This window comes from Cupressus sempervirens, chromosome 5 (assembly GCF_028749045.1).
Source record: "Cupressus sempervirens isolate cs-2001-9-10 chromosome 5, ASM2874904v1, whole genome shotgun sequence".
NCBI classification, from domain to species: domain Eukaryota; kingdom Viridiplantae; phylum Streptophyta; class Pinopsida; order Cupressales; family Cupressaceae; genus Cupressus; species Cupressus sempervirens.
Genome location: NC_143122.1, coordinates 596,306,344 through 596,328,619, shown reverse-complemented (window position 1 = coordinate 596,328,619; position 22,276 = coordinate 596,306,344). Strand labels below are relative to the sequence as shown.

General features: G+C 34.7%; 1 protein-coding gene across 2 annotated transcripts in view; it reads right to left on the bottom strand.

Annotated features, from left to right (window-relative positions):
• Positions 1-4,131: 4,131 nt before the first annotated feature.
• LOC149557334 (prolyl 4-hydroxylase 1-like) overlaps positions 4,132-22,276 on the bottom strand; it is a 249,672-nt gene continuing 231,527 nt past the window's right edge. For both annotated transcript variants that reach the window (XM_089832005.1, XM_089832006.1), the window contains exons 11-12: positions 5,052-5,144; positions 4,132-4,712 (exon numbers count right to left, since the gene is read on the bottom strand). In XM_089832005.1, coding sequence (XP_089688131.1) covers positions 4,608-4,712; positions 5,052-5,144 — 198 coding nt within the window. In that variant the 3' untranslated portion in view covers positions 4,132-4,607. The remainder of the gene's footprint in view (positions 4,713-5,051; positions 5,145-22,276) is intronic.

Below are 22,276 nucleotides of genomic sequence, written 5' to 3'. Positions count from 1 at the left end.
TATTAGTCATTGTTGGACTTTTTCCCTTTGAGGATGGATACCTAATCTTTTTCGTGATGTCTCCTACTTTCTTCTTCATTTATTGTACTTGTTCTTTTGTGGACATCGTTTGCTGCTACATTTGTCATCTATCCCATAGACCCAAGTTGTGGTCTTTTGTTTGACATTAATAAAATTATCTTATCTCGCTGATTATTTCCTACTACTATCCCCAACCTTATCACTAGGCCCCTACTAACATTGCAATACAATCTGGAATCACTGCAAGACTATTTGTTGTCATTACAAATGCTTCACAAACTTATGTTCTCCAAATCCCACTGACCCCCTTATATGCCACTCTTGTTGGAAAACCAACCAAGCTTGATTCTCAATAAATGACTGAGATTAAAAATAACCTAACCACCAATAACAAAATTGGTTGCAAGGTGTCCTTAAAGAGGCCCAATAATTAAACAAATATTTATTTTCACACTAACCAAAGTACCTAGGAAAAACAAATATTTTCTAATTATTGTAAATAGACAAATAATTGTCCAAGCTAACTCAACTAACACTCACTCTTAGCAAGGAAGTTGTTTTGAATAATACCCAACTTATCTCTAAAGAAAATGACTTGTTCCTTCCCAAATGCCTTTGTCAGATTGTTCGCTACCTACTCCTCTGTAGGCATGTATTGTAGCTGAACAACCCCTCGTTGTACACAATCTATGATGAAATGATATATGATGTCTATATGTTTAGACCTATCATGAAACATTAGATTCTCAAACAACTTTATGCAACTCTGATTGTCGCAATGTATCACAGTTGTCTCAACCCTCTCACTAAGTAAGGCTACTAGCAACTTTTGAAGCTATATAGCTTCACTTGTCTCCATGCTAGTTGCTATGCATTCTACTTCTATTGAACTCAGAGACAAGGACTTGTACTTCTTGTTCATCCAAGTGACAAGTCTTGATCCCAAAAAGAGACAACACATAAAGTGCTCCTTTTGTCCGTTGTACTTCCTGCACAATCTGCATCAATATTGCCTATCAATTTGATTCCTTCACCTCGAACATATATGATCCCATACTCAGTTGTACCACATAAGTAACACATCACATGCTTAGTCATTGTCCAATGCATTCTCTTTGGTTCAACCATGAACTAACAAAGATTTTAGGGCAAATGCTATATCTGGCTTGGTGTTGACTAAATACATAAGAAAACCAATAAACTACCTATATGAGGTGGGATCTACATCATTTTCCCTAGATGTATCTACCTTCCTCCAGTTCATGATCATGGGTGTAGACATAGCTTTGCAATCCTCCATCTTGAATCTCTTCAAGATTTCAATGCAATATTTCCCTTGACCAAGGAAAATCTCTCCATTTGTTTACTACACCTCCATGCCTAAAAAGTAGTGCATAAGTCCTAAATCCTTCATGTCAAACTCTTGTGCAAAGTCCCCCTTGCAATCCTCTATAAGGACTAGTGAACCTGTAAGAAATAGATCATCCACATAAAGAATAAGAATGAGAGCGTCACCCCCAATCACCAGGTAGTAGACGTTAGCCTTTGCTTCACTCTTCACAAAGCCCATTTCCTGCAAGTATGTATCAATGTCCTCATACCACACTCTTAAAGCCTACTTGAGTCCGTTCAGGGCTCTCTTCAATCTGCACACATGGGACTCTTTGTTGTGTGCTGCAAAGCCTTCTGGTTGCTCTATGCATACCTCTTCCTACTCACCATTAAGGAATGTTGTCTTGATATCCATTTGATGGATATGTTGTGTTGCAAATGAGATCACACCTCGTATAGAAGTATACTTGGGCACTAGAACAAATGTCTCCTCATAGTCTATTCCCTCCTTATGAGAGAAATCCTTTGCTATAAAGTTTGCCTTGTATTTCTCAATGCTACCATCTACACCGTGTTTTATCTTATAGATCCAGCATGACCCAACTACTAATGTTTTTTATTGGTCTAGGCATTACCTCCCACACATCATTCCGCATCATCGAGAAATATTCCTCAACCATAAAATTTTGCTATACCTAATGCTCTATGGCCTCCTAATAGCTAAAAGGCTCATTATCTACGAATTGACTAACTAATGCCACAATCATTGAACTTGGCTTGTTTCCATTGTCTAGTACTCTTCCTAAGTGCTCCCAGAAACTTTTATGTATCCATGTGCACATCTTAAACCTCGTGGTTCCCACTGCCAACTATAAAGGATGACATATCAACCTCTATGTTTTCTTGATGCATTTCTTGTTGCCACAATTGCTCCATATTTAGTTAATCTTCACCACTCGAGCCTAAACTTGTACTGGTAATTGTAGTTGACCTTTTTTACCCTTGACTTGGTCTTAGAGCTTTCGTTGGTTGCTCACTCTAATCACCTGTTGGCAAATCTTTGGATCTTCTAAATGCATTGTTCTCCATGAACTTGACATCATGTGTGACAATAATTCTTCTGGTCTAGGGGATAAAAATCCTACATGAATTTGAGGTTGTATCAACTCGTGATAGTCCTTATTGTAGCCTTGTTGCCAAGTCAAGTGGTGCGCAATCAGGTACATAGTGCCCTCACAAATCCTTGGCCAATGTAGGCTAGTGGCATGTTTGTTATTGTGATCACTAGATGTCATAGTGACAGTAGTTAGAAGATAGGTTGATGGAAGATTTCCACAGCCCCGTCAGCTGACTAGCCAACACTCTAACACCATGATGCTAAGTGACTAGACAGTGGTGCCCCAAGCCTTATTCCCATGGTTGGGAGGGCCTTTCTTGATAGAGATTGTGTGGGGGTACTTAAGGATCCACGATCAGGAGGCCAAGGCCAATGGCAATGCTTCTCCTCTCCTTTGATAACCAAGGCTTGTACAATTAAAGGTCAAAGTCATTTGAAATCATCTGTAAATCAAGTACTTCATTTTATATTAGTGTCTTGCAAATTTTTAGTTAAGAATTATATATAGATGTAATGATTGTTTTCAAGTATATAGACAAAAGCAATTAGATTAGTTAATCTTTTACCTCTTATGTTGACAAAAGGGAAATGAGAGAAATGCATTAGTTATAATTGCCTTTCATGTTACAGTGAAAAGGATGTTATTTTTTGGATATTTCCAATTATTTATTTAGTAGGAACTTAGAGCATGTTACACAAGGTCATTTGTATTTAGAGTAGATTTGAAAAGAATTTCCAAAAGAAATCAACAACATTGATTTTAGGAAAAAAAAAGTGCTTCAAAAATTAAGAAACCAAAAGTTGCACAAGAGGGAAAATGTTATTAGCAGCAAGGGCGCTAACTCTTTAATTCCGACTAGATTATTAGGCTACCAACCATCATGGTTCCACATGAGCATGTGATTTTGTACCCTATTTGCATTACAAATATATCTAGACTCATCTTGTTTCTGTTGTTTACTCATTTACTAACTCATCAGGAACAAAAAAAACTTCCAAAATGAAGAAACCAAAAGGCCATGCAAGAGGGGATATGTTCTTAGGAGCAAGGGCACTACCACTTTGATCCCGACTAGACTATTAGGCTACCAACCATTGGGATTCCATGAGGATGTATTTTGTACCAAATTTGCATTTAAATATATCTAGACTCGCCTTGTTTCTTTTGTTTACTCATCACTAACTCATTGGATGTTTACTCATTTACTAACTCATTAAGGAAAAAAATACTTCCAAAACTAAGAAACCAAAGGCCATGCAAGAGAGGAAATTTTCTTAGCAGCAAGGGCACTACCACTTTGATCCCGACTAGACAATTAGGCTACCAACCATTGGGATTCCACATGAGGATGTATTTTGTACCAAATTTGCATTTAAAGATATCTAGACTCACCTTGTTTCTTTTGTTTACTCATCACTAACTCATTAGATGCATCTCCTCATTGAAGTTTGCAAAAACAAAAACAAAAAACAAAAAATCTAATGAAATTAGACCAAATTTTGAAGTTGTCAAGTAATCTCGGCCCTCGAGGATAAGTTGTCAAGTACAACTTTTTCAACTACACCTATAACTATTAGGTTGTCAATTATTTTTTACCTAAGAATATATTTAGTTACAATGGCTCTCCTAAAGCATTTGCCAGCAGAAATATAAGGTCGTGTTTCTAGGATGCCAATCAAGGACATTTTTTCACATAAATGGTAGAAAATATTTTCTTTGACAACGAACTTATCTCCTCATCAATGGAGAACCTGAATTTACACTTTTCTAGCAGTTTATAAACACACTACAAATGTATCACTCACATCTTTATTCACAAATTTTACCATTGGAAATAATCATAGGCTGTTGAGAAACACAAAAAATTGCTAGTGTCAGTCCACTGGCTTTCACTCTTTGCTTTCCTCACATTGCATAGATAGTACATAGCCTCGATATACTTGTATGGAAAATAAATGCTCAGCTGCGAATCTCTGCACCTATGATCTCATGCTCAACCTAATGTACTCCCGCTGCAGCTGCAGAATATTTCCTAACCTTGTGCAATACTTATTTTTAGTGTCTATGCTCAAGGGAGACGAACATCACCCTTTTTACAGATATACTGAATACTTTACAAAGGCAATGAGTGAGTGATCAGGCAACCCTCTCTCTCATCCATTTCGTAGCTGACCATTTGACACCCTCTAATACCTCACAACCTCCATGCATACTCTTTTGGTCCACTGAACCATCGAGACCCTGCATGTATGCAGATAAAGGTGATCAATGGTAAAGAGAAAAAATGAATGAAGATTAAAACCCATAAAAACCATTTAAGCAAAAGCAACGGTCAATTAACTACATCAACTATAACCTATTATAGCCGTTTTCACATGCCTTATACAATAATTGAAATAACATACTGTAAGTACCATCCTCTTCTTTCGAAATCCAACTAAACAATACTTTACACTATTATTCCCTAATGCATTCGAACTTAGTGAACAAATGGCACAATTTAGCAAATGCAAGCAGTTGAGTTGTCGTACACAACCGAACAATTTTTATTCTACAATGATGAGGAAGGGCAAAACTTACCATACTCCAGAATAGAATTGCATCTCCCTTCTTTGGTTTCACAGATACACCTTTGACCATCTTGCCACCACAACTACAATCCATATCTCCAGCCTGAAGATTGATATGAACAAATATTGCTTACATATTTTTTAAACTACTGCATTTCTTGTAATGCAAGATATTGTTAAAATGCAGAATTCAGCTGTAGATTTAAATTATTGCCAAAGGCATCATAATTGTAACTCCAAAGTAAATGCACATATGAGAGCACAGGTATTTGTCTTCAACAGTTTCATTGCTCCAATGCTAAAGAATTTCATGCACTCAGTTTTATAATATTAAAAACACCAGCATATATTAATATTTCTCAATTCCATGAAGGGCAGCATGGCATAAATGCCTACTCCATAACAATATTTTCTAGTTCCAACATAATATGAACAGTGGCAGAAGTACATTTAGTCTCTATAAAACACCTAGAAATAAGGCAATATTGAAGGGTGTTAAGTGTAAAACATTTCAGATGCATGAACCCACACAACCCATGTATAAACCAATACAAAAGGAGATATTACTTACCAGTTGCCAATTTAATACAAGACAAAATAATAAACAATACAACAGAGATGGTGTTCTCAAAGTTAAATTACAACCGTAAAACGAGTTAAATTGTGAGGGTACTGGATCCTTTTGTGAGATAAATATAGATCATTACTTGACCCATCATGTCTCTGACCAACAATGGACTGATCACATTAGCAAATCAAGGTTGGCTTGAGGATCATGCATTTAAATAGTCAAAAACTCAAAATAAAAAACAGACAGGCATGCTCCCCAGTTGACAATAAAAGATTTAACTAGGGATTTATTTACTGCTGATATAATCTGTAATCATTTCACTCTTGATAGTCAATTTCTAGTACAATCATATTCTTTATTGAGATAGCTACAATGAAACCCACCCTCTGATAACCGTACATAAGTTTCGGATCACTCAATCAAGCAAGAGTACCCAAATAACTTGTCACACAAAAATAAATAGTGTAATATCAGAATACCTGATAGACCAACCCTGAGGAGTGGGCATGAAGAGAATATAAAATAAAATAATCCATAATCTCCAAAAATTAACAAAGAGAATTCAAAGCGTCCAAATTTACAGTTGATTCATCCTTTCTGTAGAATCAATGAATATAATATATAAGCCTTTGAACAAGTTTAATAAAATGCCTACATGCTAGTATAGGAATTATATCATCGAGTTGTCACTTGATAAATAATTCTAAATTCATAAACTCTAAACTGATGATTTTCTCATAGTTACCAAGGAAATGGGGACCAGAACTGATACAGGGGACAATGACAAACATGTAAACATGTTATTTAGAGGGGAAAATGGTTGAAGGCCTGTACTTGGAGACAGACCTTACATATATGCACACAAGTACATTACTACATATAAGTGGATATGCCATTTTAAATAACTTATAAAGCTATAACTCCTTAAAATTTAATTAAAAATTTATAATATATTAATATTTAATAAAAAACATGAGATAAAAATATTATTTTCACCATAGGTACTTACTTGGACATGGCAAACAGATACTGGGAGGAGAGTGCCATTATCATATTTTTAAAAGGTACAGGTGTCCTCCAGGATAACTAAATTTTAAATCAACAAATAGAACTTCAATCCATGTGTACACCTTAAGTTTGATTGATGTTTCTCTTCACACTACTACCCATAGTTTGGAAACTGGTAACCTGTAAACTCAAACAGATCACAAGAAGCTGCAGCCCCAAACTCATCATGAATGTCCATCCCTGTGACTTGCAGCTGCATTTACAAAGGACACACCAAAAATGTAATGCACATTTTCTCTTTCTAAGGCATGCTTCCTCACTGATAAAAGACAGGTCAAGGCTGGAAGTAAATTATCTGTCATTTCTTTATTCCTTCCATTTTGGATATTGAAGCATTCAAGTATGTAAATTGTTGGTGTCAGATATTTTGAGGACAAAAAAACTCTGCTTTCTATAGAAAGTACATGAACAGTTGAATTTCAATTTGCGGAGATTTGGATTGGTCAATATTTGCAAGCAAATCAGATAGATGTTTTATTGGCTGAATAAATGCATCTCCAGATCATTTGCAGAACTAATATTGACAATTTGAGGGATTGTTTCTGCTATTGCATATATTGTTTATGATTACACTGACTTTTATAAACAAAAATCAGATACAGAGTTTCTATGTTGGGGGTTTCTATGCTTATTTTTTCTGTCAGAAATTCAGCATCTCATTATCCAATCTTACTTTCATATTTAGTTACTTCAATGTATAAGAGCATCATAAAAACACTGATGAAGGCCAGTATTATTTCTCATATGGAACTGATCATAGATCAGTAATCATGTTGAAATATTTGAGAACTGCAATTCAGATCTGTTGCTTATGCTGCATTTGAGGATATATGCCAGCATACGAGGGCTTGAGTTTGTTGCTTGAAACATAAGTTTGAACAACAACGATTTGCAGTACTGCATTATTCCTAATCAGCTAGGGACCGGCATCTGCATTTGACACGGGTTTGCTAAATGATCATCTCCTAAAGTTGTCCAATGGGGCACATTACAATTTTAGGTGATTGTATAAGTGAAAATTCAGACTATTTAAAATTTTTTCTACAAGTCTATCTAGTTTCAAGTACTGTGACATGTCATTTACATGCATGTTTATGTTTCACATACATTTGAATTAGCCTATGCAAACTAAAACTAGAAGTTTTGCAATTAATTGCTTTTTCAAGCTAGAGTTCATTAAAAAAATTAATGCAAGGGTTTGAAGCAATTAAATCTATTGCACTTTGTACCCAATGGAATCATTAAGCAGAAATGATTAAAAAAAGGCACTGACATCTAGGTAAACAAAGCTCAGCAAGACCAACCTTAAGATGACCATTTGCAACTTGTGATATTGCTATGAAGATTTAACTGTGTGATTTTGAGTCAAACTCATTGACCCATGTTTCATGAGTAGTGATTCAGCATAAATCCATCTCTCATGAGAATAAGTGGAAGACTTAGCACTCATTGGATCTCGGTGATGCTCACAGGGATGAAGCACCAGGACTTCCTGGGAGGTCACCCATCCCAGTACTACTCCAGCCTGAGCGCACTTAACTACAAAGTTTCCTCCATGGTTAAACCCAAAGCTTGCAACCCCATTTGCAAAACCTTCATTGAGTGTTGTGCCTTATGAACCATTCATTGGAAAGCCCCTAGGATGGGTGACCTCATAGGAAGTCCCAGTGCTTCACCCCTATGAGCATCACCTAGATCCAATGAGTGGTAAGTGTTCCATTTATTCTCATGAGAGATGGATTCATGTTGAATCACTACTCATGAAACATGGGTCAATGAGTTTGACTCAAAATCACATAGTTAAATCCTAATAGCAATATCAAAATTTGACTTGCTGTGGAAATTATCTCCTACTTATCAATTGATGAGCTTAAGAGGTTTTCTAATGAATGGTTCATAAGGCACAACACTTGAAAGTTTTGCAAATGAGGTTGCAAGCTTTGGGTTTAATCATGGAGGAAACTCCGTAGTTAAGCGCACTCAGATTGGAGTAGTACTAGGATGGGTGACCTCCCGAGAAGTTCTAGTGCTTCACCCCTGTGAGCATCACCTTTGATCCAATGAGTGCTAAGTGTTCCATTTATTCTCGTGAGAGATGGATTCATGTTGAATCACTACTCATGAAACATGGGTCAATGAGTTTGACTCAAAATCACACAGCTAAATCCTGATAGCAATATCACAATTTGACTTGCTGTGGAAATTATCTCCTACTTATCAATTGATGAGCTTAAGAGGCTTTCTAATGAATGGTTCATAAGGCACAACACTTGAAGGTTTTGCAAATGGGGTTGCAAGCTTTGGGTTTAACCATGGAGGAAACTCCGTAGTTAAGCACGCTCAGGCTAGAATAGTACTAGGATGGGTGACCTCCCAAAAAGTCGCGGTGCTTCACCCCTGTGAGCATCACCTAGATCCAATGAGTGCTAAGTGTTCCATTTATTCTCATGAGAGATGGATTCATGTTGAATCACTACTCATGAAACATGGGTCAATGAGTTTGACTCAAAATCACACAGTTAAATCTTGATAGCAATATCACAATTTGACTTGCTGTTGAAATTATCTCCTACTTATCATTTGCAACTTTTCTAGGTTGACAAGTTGACACACCAATCACCTCAAACATCACACTACAGGAAATGTTAGGTGTGTTACCCTAGTATTAACCCTGTCCCAAATTTCAAAAAATTTAGTCAAAATGAGCAAATGAACACCTAACTTAAAGCCTTAAAATGGTCGAGGGTTTATCCAATATTTGGTAGTCTCATAATTTTAAATCATCCAGCTCATTGTCAGCTCCATGCTACACTTCAAATTTTCCAAATTGGAGTTGGGAGTCAAAAGTTATGGTGTCTCAAAGATTATGAAATTATTTGGAAATTCAAAATTCAAAAAGGCAAAAATTAAAACTATAACTTTTGGAAAAGGAAAAGTTAAGGTTAGAAAGTTAATGGTTTATTGCTTCTATGGTCAAAATTTTCTCTCCATAACCTATGCGCATTCTCTCTCTAAAACTACAACTTTCTGGAAAGGTTAAGGTTAGAAAGTTGGAGCTAGGAAATTGAACTTAATGGTCAAATGTTTCTACGGGTCAACATTCCCTCTCTCCCCAAACTTATATGCCCTCTCTCTCTAAAACCTTAACTTTCCAAGAAGTTAGAGTCGAAATCTGAACTTTCTCCAAAATGCATGCCCTAATCCTAACTCCTACTTTTCAAGAACCCCAACTCAAACTTGCATTTCAGAATAACTACCATATGGAGTTCATGAAAGATGCAGGCAGTGGTGAGAAAACAAATTACAAAAACCTCTTCAATTGCCCCTTCAACACAGCTGTGCAAAGCATATCCTATGTCATGATTGACAATTCACTGAAATTGAAGATGACCATTCAAGTAATAAAGATTATTTTTGGGATCATTTGAAGTCGAGCTAGCTAGCAGATGGAAAGGGTAGTTTTGGAAAATTCATTCCATAGCCCTCCTAAAGAGTATTTACTCGTAAAATGTGGTGAGCACGGTCCCAAAGAAGCATCATGAGGTGCAAAAAAAAAAAAAGAGATTTGATTTGAATAATGTGAGATGTTCAAAGCATCTAAGCATCTACATAGGCATGTGATGCAATATGGTATTACGAAGGAATGGAAAGGACAGTCAAAAAAGATGTCCAAGGCGTGCCATTCAAGAATAGCTTGAATGTGTATAATGGAGTTCGCACTAATTTGAGAAACCCCACAAGAAGTTCAATGGCTATAACGAATGCATGTAATGTTTTCAGCCAAATATCAAATTTGGTAAGGAATCATTGGCTTGAAAATGAAGATGAGGCAGGACCTACAAAATGCAACCAATTGTATGAATAGAACACCCATCAACGGACATGTCTTTTCTAGTTATTATCATCAGAACCATATTGATTAACAGTACTCATAGCAAGCTGGGCAACAGTTTCACTAAATACCCCAACCTTGAGCATTGTAGGTGAAAGACTTTCGAAATGGAAAACCTATGATTTGTTTGATAAAATGTCAAGTAATCCACCATCTTGTGGCAAGAAATGATTACAGTACATGCCGGGAAATTGCTTGCACAAAAGTCTTTGAAAATCATAGAGAAGTTGATATCAACTCGTTGGATCAAATGTCTCTTGTCAAACCAAAATTGAATCACACTAATGACATCCTCGATCATGGACTCCTATCCATTTGCGTACAAACTGTTTGATCGAATGTCTCAAACATATTATTTTGTATAAGCATTTGCCAAGTCTGAAAACCATTTGATAGAATGTGCAATTCAGCAAAATACTCGACAACAAATTGCGAATGGGGGGGGACGACACACAACAATGGAGATTAGATTTGGAATCATCCAATGCCATGCTAAGCAACGATAGACACTAGCATGTTTATGCCATTCACTTGTGGTACCAAAACTTTAGAACTAGTTATGCTTATCGTAGATACACATACTTGCTTGGAATGATTAGATACCGAAGCGGATGCATGTGGAAGCTCGAAGGTAGACGGGTACCCTGAGGGTGCCACCTAGATGTCACTCAGGCTGACTTTGGCATCTGGGGGCCTGAGTGGCATCTAGGTGGCACCCACAAGGCACCCGGGAGCTTCTGTCAGCATCCATGCAAAAAAAGTAACTTTTGAAACTGGTATTAGATTGTGGTTTGCATTAGAAGCAATATGTGTTCTATTATGTCATTTATTTTATCCTAGTCTTCTTACGAAAGCAAATGAGAGGTGACAAATGCTAAATCATTTGCTTTAGTTGTTTGATCAAAATCACAACTAACAAAAAGTGCAAACCTGGCTATCCATTAACAACCATACTTACAATTGCCTAGTCCCTCTACCTTACCAATACTATGAATAGATTTGGTCTTATTGTTTCTCATGAGCTTCTTTTTAGGGATCTCCAGAACTCCAATCAATATTTGTGGCATATATATATATATATATATATATATATCAACCTAATTCCTCCAACAAACTCCTACTCACTGAATTAAATCATGCACAAAGCTTTATCAGCTCAAATTTTAAACACTTTAAAAATAATGATCTGTCCCATGTCCCAAAACATTAGAAATAATCTCCGAATTTCACAATTTTGTATTTATTCCTCCTAATGCTTTAATAATATTTGTGGCTTTTATATACAAACCCATGACACTTACAAAATAAGTATTTACTAATCGTTAAAGCCTCAACCCAAATTATAATGCATACTCAAAACAATATCAAAGAGGTTGCATGGATCAAGTTTCAGACAATAAAATGTAAATATAACCCAAACATTTTGTTGTCTATTTATAAAACATAACAGTCTAATTAAATCTTCATTTCTTTTATTTCTGAATCAACCCTTACAAATGTGTCTTCAATAGAGACTTCACAAATTTGGTGCAGATATAGACTCCATTGCAAGTCCACTCCTAGGAAGAGCAACGTTTCATCCAACTCGTCTTCAATCAACTGAAGGTTTGTGTCCTCGTGGATTCAGCTAATGCAGAGCATCATAAGCTTTCATCAATTTCAATAATAATTTGAACATGTCCAATGCATTGCAAACCCCTCTTTTTATAATGATTAGATGAAACTCTGGAATCCTCATGGTGTAGCTTTTGCAATAAGCTGGACGACTTATTATGATGTGACTTTTCATAATGTTTTACTATTTTATTTAAGTCACTTATTATTGAAATCAATTAAAATAAAGTCATCCCTTTTAATATCTAATTTATTTGGATAGGTTTTCGTCCAACTTTTCTTCAATCAACTGAAGGTTTGTGTCCTTGGCGATTCAGCTAATGCATAGCATCATACAAATTCATCAATTGCAATCATAATTTAAACATGTCCAATGCATTGCAAACCCCTCTTTTTATAATGATTTAATGAACCTCCAAAATCCTCATGGTATAGCTTCTGCAATAAGCCGGATGACTTATTATAATGTGACTTTAATAATGTTTTATTATTTTATTTTAGTCACTCATTATTTAAATCAATTCAAATAAAGTCATCCATTTTAATACCTAATTATTTTGGATAGCTTTAAAATAATTTATTCTTTTATTTTGCCAAAATTGGGGACATCACATTGTTTGGTAGAGATAATTCCTTAGTTACCGATTCATGAAACGAATCTGATTCGAGCACGTGAATCAGATCCATGGATTCATGATTTTTTTCCCCAATTATGATTCGTGTACACACACACACACATACTAAAAAATGAGAGAAATATACATAATTCTAAAAGTAAATCATTTAAAAGTATGAATCTATGACTCTAAATCATTTCATAGTATGAACCTATGATTCTGGTATGAATCGATGGATCAGATACATAATGATTATGAGAAAATAATCAGAAATTTAAAATTTAAAATTTAAGCTATATTCATGCTTACATATCCTACTTTCTTGGGAGTATTTCATTATATTTCATGGTATCCTGCCATAATAATGCTTATTATGGCTACATTGTTTAATGAGCCTATAGTTATTGAGCTTTGGCAGGTATTATGGTTGTGAAAAAAATTCCAAATATATTTCAGTTATTTTGTGCTTCCATTGTGTTGACTAACAGTCATTGGAGGTACTTCATAGAGATGATATATATATCTTCAGATGATGCTTTGTTGATTTTGGAGGGTTGAGTGCGTTGGTGTGTTCAGAATTGTCCCTTTGGCATGGGGAAATTTCATTGTTGATGATGTAATACAAGCTCCTGACCACAAAGGCACTCTTTACTTAGCTAACTTCATTTAGGAAAATGTTGAGATTTATACTTTATGGTTGAGAAATTTTTCTTTTCTGTTGCTCAATATTGAGTGCGGACGTGGGATCACTGATATCAAGTTCATTGAGATGCTTTGGTAGGATATGTCTCATGGTATACACTTCAAGCCTTTCGAGCTAAGTCACAAGGTTCAAATTCGAGTTCAACAAAAATGAAATTCGGATAAAGTTCGGCAAGGATAAAATGTTCGGAAAAAAATTCGACAATAAATTTGCCTTAAATAAATATTTCTAAATTAAGAAACCAAGTTATATATCTAATAATTTATCAAATTAGTTTAACTATTATTTTCCAACGACGTAAGATGTTAAATTTATTATAATTTACAATAACTTTTTTGTAAAAAATGAACATCTTAATAAATATTTTATTAAAAAAAAATTAAATCCATTTTAATTTTTTATATAAAACTAAAAATAATGTAAAGCAATCGAATAATAGATACACTTGATACACTATTTCTAAGTTTAATGCTTCTAAGTGTTTCATTGCATAACAGAAGTGAACAATACAATTTTTTCTTTTTTTAAAACTTAAACAATTTGACCAACGTCATGCCCTACCTAGTTGCATTGAAATTTTTTAGGTTATGTCAGACTCGCTTGGCTCATGCACTATATAGATGGGTCCAATTGTTGCCCTAGCAAGACGTCACATTTACATTGATAATTAAATCTAAGTAAAAGTGCCCGATGAAAAATATCTTTTTCAAGGAAGATAAGCGTGTTTCTTGAATGTGAACTTGTCAGCAAATTTGATCGAGTTTTTATTTACCCTTGAATATTCAATGGATTTCGAACTTTATGTTTGATGTTCGCCAAACCCTGTGACTTAACATTCAAGTATTTCAATTTGGATTTTGATGATGATTACTTTTGAGGGTTCTAGGAGAGGAGAGCACAGCTATGTGGCATGATTGTTATACAGTTATGATCAGAGTAGTGTAGCATTAGCATGGTGGTTCTTTTCACATTGGTTTGGAGACCAATTCAGCAAGTACTTATGGTGTCATGTTGGCGTTGCTTCAGGACAAGCAATCTTTTTGAAGGACTACAATGTCCCCATTTTCGGGTTTTCTTGTATAGTAGTTCACACTAACTTTCTAGTGTGTGTTAGCTTGATCAAAGGGACTATTTGGTGCTATCAATTATAGATGATTTATTAGAGTTAATTGACAATTTCAAATAATATTTTTGGATTTTGATGTGGTCTCCACAACTTTGGAGTGATGTGTATTTTTAGTAAGTCACCCGGTTGGTTTCAATCATCATTCACAGAAATAAGCTCAGATTTTCGATTCACATGGTCTGCAATGGCAATAACCAGGCATAGTTGCAGCAAGAGACAAGCATCCATTTTCTTTATGCCTCCATTGTCTCAAATTTACCTCCTTTATACTCGATGTGGGAAGGATTTGTTATCATTTTGGGAGTCGATTTAAATTCAGTATTCTTGTGTATTGGCTTATTCAGTTTAAGTCATTCAAACTATTAGACATGAATCTGTGCATGATTTTGAAGAGACGAGTGTTCGGCAAACAAGAGGTTAGACCTTGCTAATTAGAAATTGCTATAACTCGAGTTATTTAATGGCAAATTTGTGCAATATATCTGGTGTTCACCAATAGATATTTCAAGCATTATTATGATACAATTAAACAATTCTCACAAAAACAATCTACATATCAAATCACCCATACTTATGCAATAAACAACATCATTACATCTGCAGATCTGAAATGTGAATTCAAACCTGCAAGCAAACTGACTGATTAAATTATATAGTGTAAAATCTGAAAAAAAAGGGCAAGTCTTACACTATTATGAATGTATATAGTACATACTGTTACAGGAATATTAAAGATTCTAAACCTGTTACATGTATTGTAACCAGTGTTTCAGGACCCTACGAGTCCTGATCCAAGTCAGGACTCAAAACCTGCAAGTCCTAGTAAGACTCAACGAGTCCCAAGCTGAGTCAGGGCTCTAGAGTTTTCTGGCTTCTAGACTCAGACTTGACTGAGTCCTGCAGAGTCTTACCAGACTCACAGAGTCCATGGACTCTCCTGACTCTGTGAGTCTAATGACCAAGACTCTATTGCTAACTGAGCCATAAAGTAAAAAATAAACGTTTGTTAATTGCTTTTAATGTTTTTTTCGGGGCTTATATGATAATATTGCATGAGCAAGTTCCAAAAATTTGTGATGGGGATTCCCAATAAGGCAACCAAAAAGGAGCAGTTAAAAATGTTTTGCAAGAAGCAGGTATAGAACATAACAAGTTGTCTATGAAGCAGAAACAGATAGGATTTCACTAAAAAGTTTGCCAAAAAAATAGTATCATACCACAGACTGTAATCACTACCTGGAACAAGGTATTAAAAATTTAAAACAGCGCTATCAAATTTGAAAGCATTGCAAATTTGCAACAAATAAAATGCATTCCTTTTAAAGAAATGGATATCTCCACAACAATAAAAGAACAGTTTAAATCTAAGTAACATGATATGTAGAATTTCATCCATGAGATTCAATTTTCAGTGAATTTTTACCCTTTCTGAAATTCACCTGAATTTCATGATATTTAATATAATAGGTTATTTAATATAATATTATTTAATTTTAAAATCCTATTGAGTTATTTAGTTAAATTATTTAGCAATGTTAAACCTATTTTGACAATTTTGTGGATATATTACTCATGGTTTGCAAACTCTCTGAGTACTCCCTAAGTTGCCAAGTACTCTATTCTTTTGTTGGGCAAGTACTCACAAGTTTAATTTCACCTTTTTATAGACAAACTTGTTAAATTTCTAACAGTGATATTCATACTGGTCTGAGTGTGCAGACCGCACATTACTCTTCTCTCCTTGTATACCATTCTAAGGCATTAAATACATTACACTTGACAAATAGAATGGGTGGCAATCCTTAGCAATAACCTTGTTATGCACTAACTATAACTATTTAGCTATGTTGGTTAATACATTTGTTATCTCCTATTGAGCGCTGATTTCTACAAATGAATGAAGTGTGGACCGAGCTGGAGAGGGTCATGTCCCTTTAAGGGACATGCCCTTTGGTCATGGTATAATAGGTGGGTGTGATTAAAGTTTAAGGACACACAACACATTGAAGTCTGCTCCTTAAATCAATACTGCCCTAAGACGAATTGCAGGAATTATAAGCATTTCCAGAATTATATTATTTCATTCAAACAAGACTTTTTATTGAAGATTATCTACAGCAGACTAAGAAAGGTACAATCTAAGTTTGATTCGCTTTAGAATTTGTAAAAAATTTACAAAACTAAGATACTGATTTGTCCCAAGATCAGCTGGATTCGGAGGCGAATACAAATACATGCAGGTTCTGGATGCATTTGGATGCCCTGAGAATGTTGGCCAGTAGCCAGCCACAAACGTCCATATAGGTCTAGAAGCCAAAAACTAGCTTCCAGAGGCCTGTGGCTGGTTTCCAGCCAGCATCCACAGGGCACCTGGATGCATCCAAAGGAATCCAAACCAATTGAATTGCTTGTGAGTACTCATGGAAGGCACAAATCTAGACAGTGGTCAAAAATGTCTCTGAATGGGACCTAATCCTAACACTAATTGGTCTGCTTCACTTGGCTTTGCTTTGATTTGTGATGACATCTCACTAGTTAACCAATAATCATCATATCTTCACAAAGATTTGTATGCACCAGAATTAGAAGATCCTTTTGATGCTTGCGCATGGTACTTATGAAAATAAGCTGGTGATAAAATGTGTGGGACCATCTTCTGGGATACAATATGTCTTGAACCAATGTTGCCACCCTTTCTTATGAACATAATTGAAAAAAATAATAAAACTCTCTTCAACTCAATTTCTGAGCATTTGACTACAAAAATTTTATAAGAAAGCAAAATCATAGAGCTTAAATAAGAAGTTAAAAGGATTGCAAAAGATACAGTAGTAACCACCAAACAAGTACTATATTTTCTTATGCAAACAAAAATAGCAAAAAACACAGAAACCGAAGCAAAGGATATTATGCACTTGTCTGACAGTGAATTGAAATACAAGGGCATACGATGGCTTGGAATCCATGTGCAATCTACTACAAGACTCCAACAAGAAAAATATATTAAATGCAAGGTTGATGATACAATATCAGGATGACATCATATACTATGGAAAAAGCATCATGTATTTGAATTGAAGGCCATCTTAAATAGTAGACATGAAGACGGGGATGCTTTATTTAGTGTAGTTCTTGAGAAAAGGGCAACTAAATCGAGCTAACAAACATTTTGGCCAATTCAAGTTGAAGACCTGATTTGTTTTTGTATATTTCTTGCATTTCTTTGTGCACGTGCGAACACACACACACACATATATACACAATTCCTTCCGCATTTGCATCCAAAAAAAAATTCCTTGCATCCCCTATTTGCTTCCAAATCAGTAACTTAGGACATCAAAAACCATGGGAAAATATGATGATGTAGGTAAAATGCTGGTTAAAATGTGTTGTTCATATGTTGCTTTTGCTATAAAACCATGTATTCTTTCTTTCAAGATGTCAATTTTAAATTTAATAGACTTTCTAATTGAATTTTACAAAACAAATATGTTTCTTTAGGAGATTTAAATTTTTAGTTCTTTCTAACTGCCGAATTTTTGTTAAGTTTTCTCAGAGTTTTTGCCAAGTTGAAAATATTGGGCTTGCCAAGTACTCTCCAAGTCTGAGTCGGCAAACTATGATATTACTAATATTTAAAAATACATCAATATATATAATATCTATACATACATACATACATGCATGCATATATACATATACATACATACATACATACATATATATTACTAATGTCCTTTTTTTCCAAACTTTTACCCTTGTCAAATTTCATTCGAACTTTATGATCGACGAACTCAAATTCAAATTCAAACCTTGGAACTTAGGTGTTAAGGTTTGTGAAAGATTGAAAGAAAAAAAAGTCGATTAGACCGATGATTTGACAAAGTCAAAAGATGATGACATTTGAGCAATTATATACTCGATATATGATTCCAAAAATTCATAATGTTCTTTCTTATCTACTAAGATTAAAAAATTTAAGAGAAGTCGTTAGGAAATAACTTGTACAATAGGACATAATATGAAATATGGTGTAATCACTTGATAATAATATGCCACTTTCAGGGAGCAACCTCGTAGTCCACATCAAGGAAGAGATAACCAACAATCTTCAACATAAACACAACACTCAACATAATGATAATAAATAACCTATACCTTCTATATAATTTAAGCTTAACTTATTTCCTTCAGAAATTTGCAATCATACTTATGTGATCAATGTCAACTTGTGTATGTGTGCAAACTAGCTTTTATTTATCTGAACTATTGTGTCTTCTATGATAATTGACTAAATGGTGCATGAAAAAAGTTTAAAATCCTTCACAATCTTTGAATTACTTGGGTTTTGTAATTTGTCAAGTCCTGGCCAAGTCTAGATGTCGAGTCCGAGTCCGAACCCAAAACCATCTTGTTGAGTCTGAGGTGAGGAGGTGAGTTCGAGTGTTGTAACTATGATTGTAACAGCTCTTTACATGCTTGTATATGAAATTGAGCAGATCATATTGATGGATAACTCAGTAGATAAAGCTAGCAACAATATATGTTGACACACCTTAATGCATAGATAAATTGTCGTTCATCATTTTCTCTTTCTAAGTCTGCTTTTAGTTATGACTCTTTGGTGTTGGGATATGTACCAGCCTCTTCATACTTGTGGCAGTCACACATTTCAAAACAAACGACTAAAGACTTTTCCATTTCAATTTCAGTTTGACTAATTGATGATATCAATGTATACAAGGAATGATACATATCAATTTTTGAGTCATGTATTTCAGTACCACCTTGTGCTCACTAATGAGGTGATCATCAACCATACCTAGTGGCAATTTTGGGGTTGAATCAACAGTTTGGATTTAACTACAAGTTCATTTGTTTATTTAGTACTCTAATCTCTAGGAATACCCTCCTAAGTCTAAGCTATGCTTAAAGTTTGGAGAGGAAACCCACTCTCATAGAGAAGACCTTAACCCGCTCTGGTGATGAAACTTTTCACACACTTGTTGACAAACTCGACCTTGTGGGTTGAGTTTGGTTCTAAAAGGAGAAGAAAAAGTTTTGATACTCAACATGTATAATTGTTCTTAGTCAATTAAAATTGTTCATTTTATTATTCAAATACTTCAATATAAATCTGGACTACCTACCGTATTCTTTACCTAGGGATCACAAACTCAAGCAAGGTCTATTAGAATATTGTAATGTTTCTTTAATGGTCATCTTAGTCTTCAGTTTATTAAGTAATTTCTATTTTCTTTAGTTCACAAATTTTTCATTTAGAAACATTGTCTTTGTAAACCAATATAAGAAGCTTTAATCTCCTATGTTTAACACAACAAGACAAAATGGTATTTCATAAATTTGACACCTCTTTGTTCTAAAAAATAATTTTGAAGTTTTTTTTTTTGGATTTTTTGCATCAAAATAAGTTGGAGGTATTTTATGAAGATTTTGTGGTCTGTCTTGAAAATTTTTGCCGAAAATTGCAATCTTGGTCAAGGGGTTTGATCACCCAATTTCCTGGTTTGAGCAAAAGTCTGATTTTTTAGGGTTGCATGCACTTCCATGTGAGTTGCATGTTCTTGCATGTGCATTTTGTGAGTTGCATGCACATGCATGTTCTTGCATGTTGGTTGCCTTTGTTGTTTTATTGCGCAAAGTCTCGTGTTTTGCCACATGAAGGTTTCTCTTATGGGCTATCATTTTTTCCTTCAAAAAAGTTTTAATGTATTATTACTAAAAAAATCTCAAAAACTATCTACTGGGGTTTTAATAATTTTTTCCTCAAAAATTATCTCCTTTGACTTCTCTGATCCAAGTTTCCTTCATTTTGAAGGAGTTTTTACCTCAAAATTTGTTTCTAGTTTTTGTAATTAAAAAGTTCCCATGGAACTTTATGTTAGGGTTTCTTGCTTTCGGGTTTTTTTACCATTTTTCCCCCAAAAAAAATGCTTTGTTAACTTCAAATCATGGTATCTTGCAATCTATTTTGAGGCATTCAGCTCATCTGCAATAGTTTGGAGAGTTTTCCATTTTTTCCTTAAAATCATGGCAGAAGTTCTCAACATGTCTCTCTCTATAGGGAAGGGAAGTTCTTTTGTCCAACATAAGGTTGGACATTTTGTGATGATTTCTGGTCAAAAGTTTTGTACATTCTAGGAGGCTTAGTAGCAAACTCATCTCAAAGCTAGGCTCATGTCACTTGTTGTGGAGCATTCTGAAAACAGGGCAGCCTTAATTGTTTTGGATAGATTTTTTCTGCTCTTTAGTCACTGACATTTTGCAGATCTAGGAGGGGTCTCAATAACAATAAAATGTTATGAAGAATGTATGAGCACAAGACATGTGCAGCCTTTTGCAAGATAGTTAGACAATGACCATTAAGGGAGGGTATTAGAATATTGTAATGTTTCGTTAATGGCCATCTTAGCTAGTCTTCAATTAATTAAGTAGTTCTGTTTTTTTATTTAGTTCATGATAGTTTCTTTCAAATACATTGTCTTTGTAAATCTATATAAGAAGCTTGTATCTCCTTCATTTAATTGTACAAGATAACAACAATTTACCATAATTGGATCAAGGTGGGTTACTAAAATATCCCAAATCGGATATTTACTTGATTTTACCTCAAAATATATTCAAAACTAAACATATGTAGTAGTATTACAAAACAAAATAGAACCAACAGAAACTCTGACATATATTAAGTTGTCCTTTCTCAAAATGATACTCAGGATTCAAGCATATAAAAATGCATTACAGACCCACAATATAAAACTAGAAAAACTCTCATACAACAACAATACAATAACTAGTACTCAAAATCCAATCTTATATACAGTTTTATGAGAGTCTATCTGATTACTCTCCCAAGAGAGAAACTGAAATCTAAATAATAAAACCAAGCATCCCAAATGAAAGAGTCTCATCTCGTTTTATCCTCACAGTTGTGACTCTTCGACTTCCTACCTGGCTTTTCGTCTTATCTCTCCTTGTCCTTTTACCCACTTCGTAATATTAAATTGACCTTTAATATTTTGAGTCCACTCTCTCCAAGTCAATTTTAATATTATATATAATATGCCTTTAATATCTCTAATATCCCAAAAAAGGGACATTCCAAATCTCCCCTCCTTGAAATTTCTTGTCCTCAAGCAATTAATACTACGATCCCATATAAATTCGTAGGTAGCTCTGTAGCCCGATTTGACAAGTCTTGCCATACTGCGAAGCAAGGTGTAGAAATGCAATCCATTTGTAATGTCCCCTTTTTAGCATTCATAGCATGATGTTGTCATTAGCCTATTTCCCCACGGTCCCGTAGGCTAACCAGGACATTAAAGGGACTTAGAGGCCATTTGGCCTAGATAGTTTCAGTTGTAGATCCTTCTAAGGGGTTTTGAGGCAACTTTGGGCATACTTACTATATATAGTAAGTCATCTTGGACATGGTCGGACATCCAGGGGCAACGGTATGTCGATGGTAATTGTTTAAAATCGACAAGAAGACTTGTTTATCATTGATAAGATTTGTTATGCATTGATAAAGCTATTTTATAAAGTTAAATTTAATATTTAACTTTATTAATGCATAGACTATAGTTTGTGAAAAATATTTAAATTAAAAGAGTCCCCTTTATT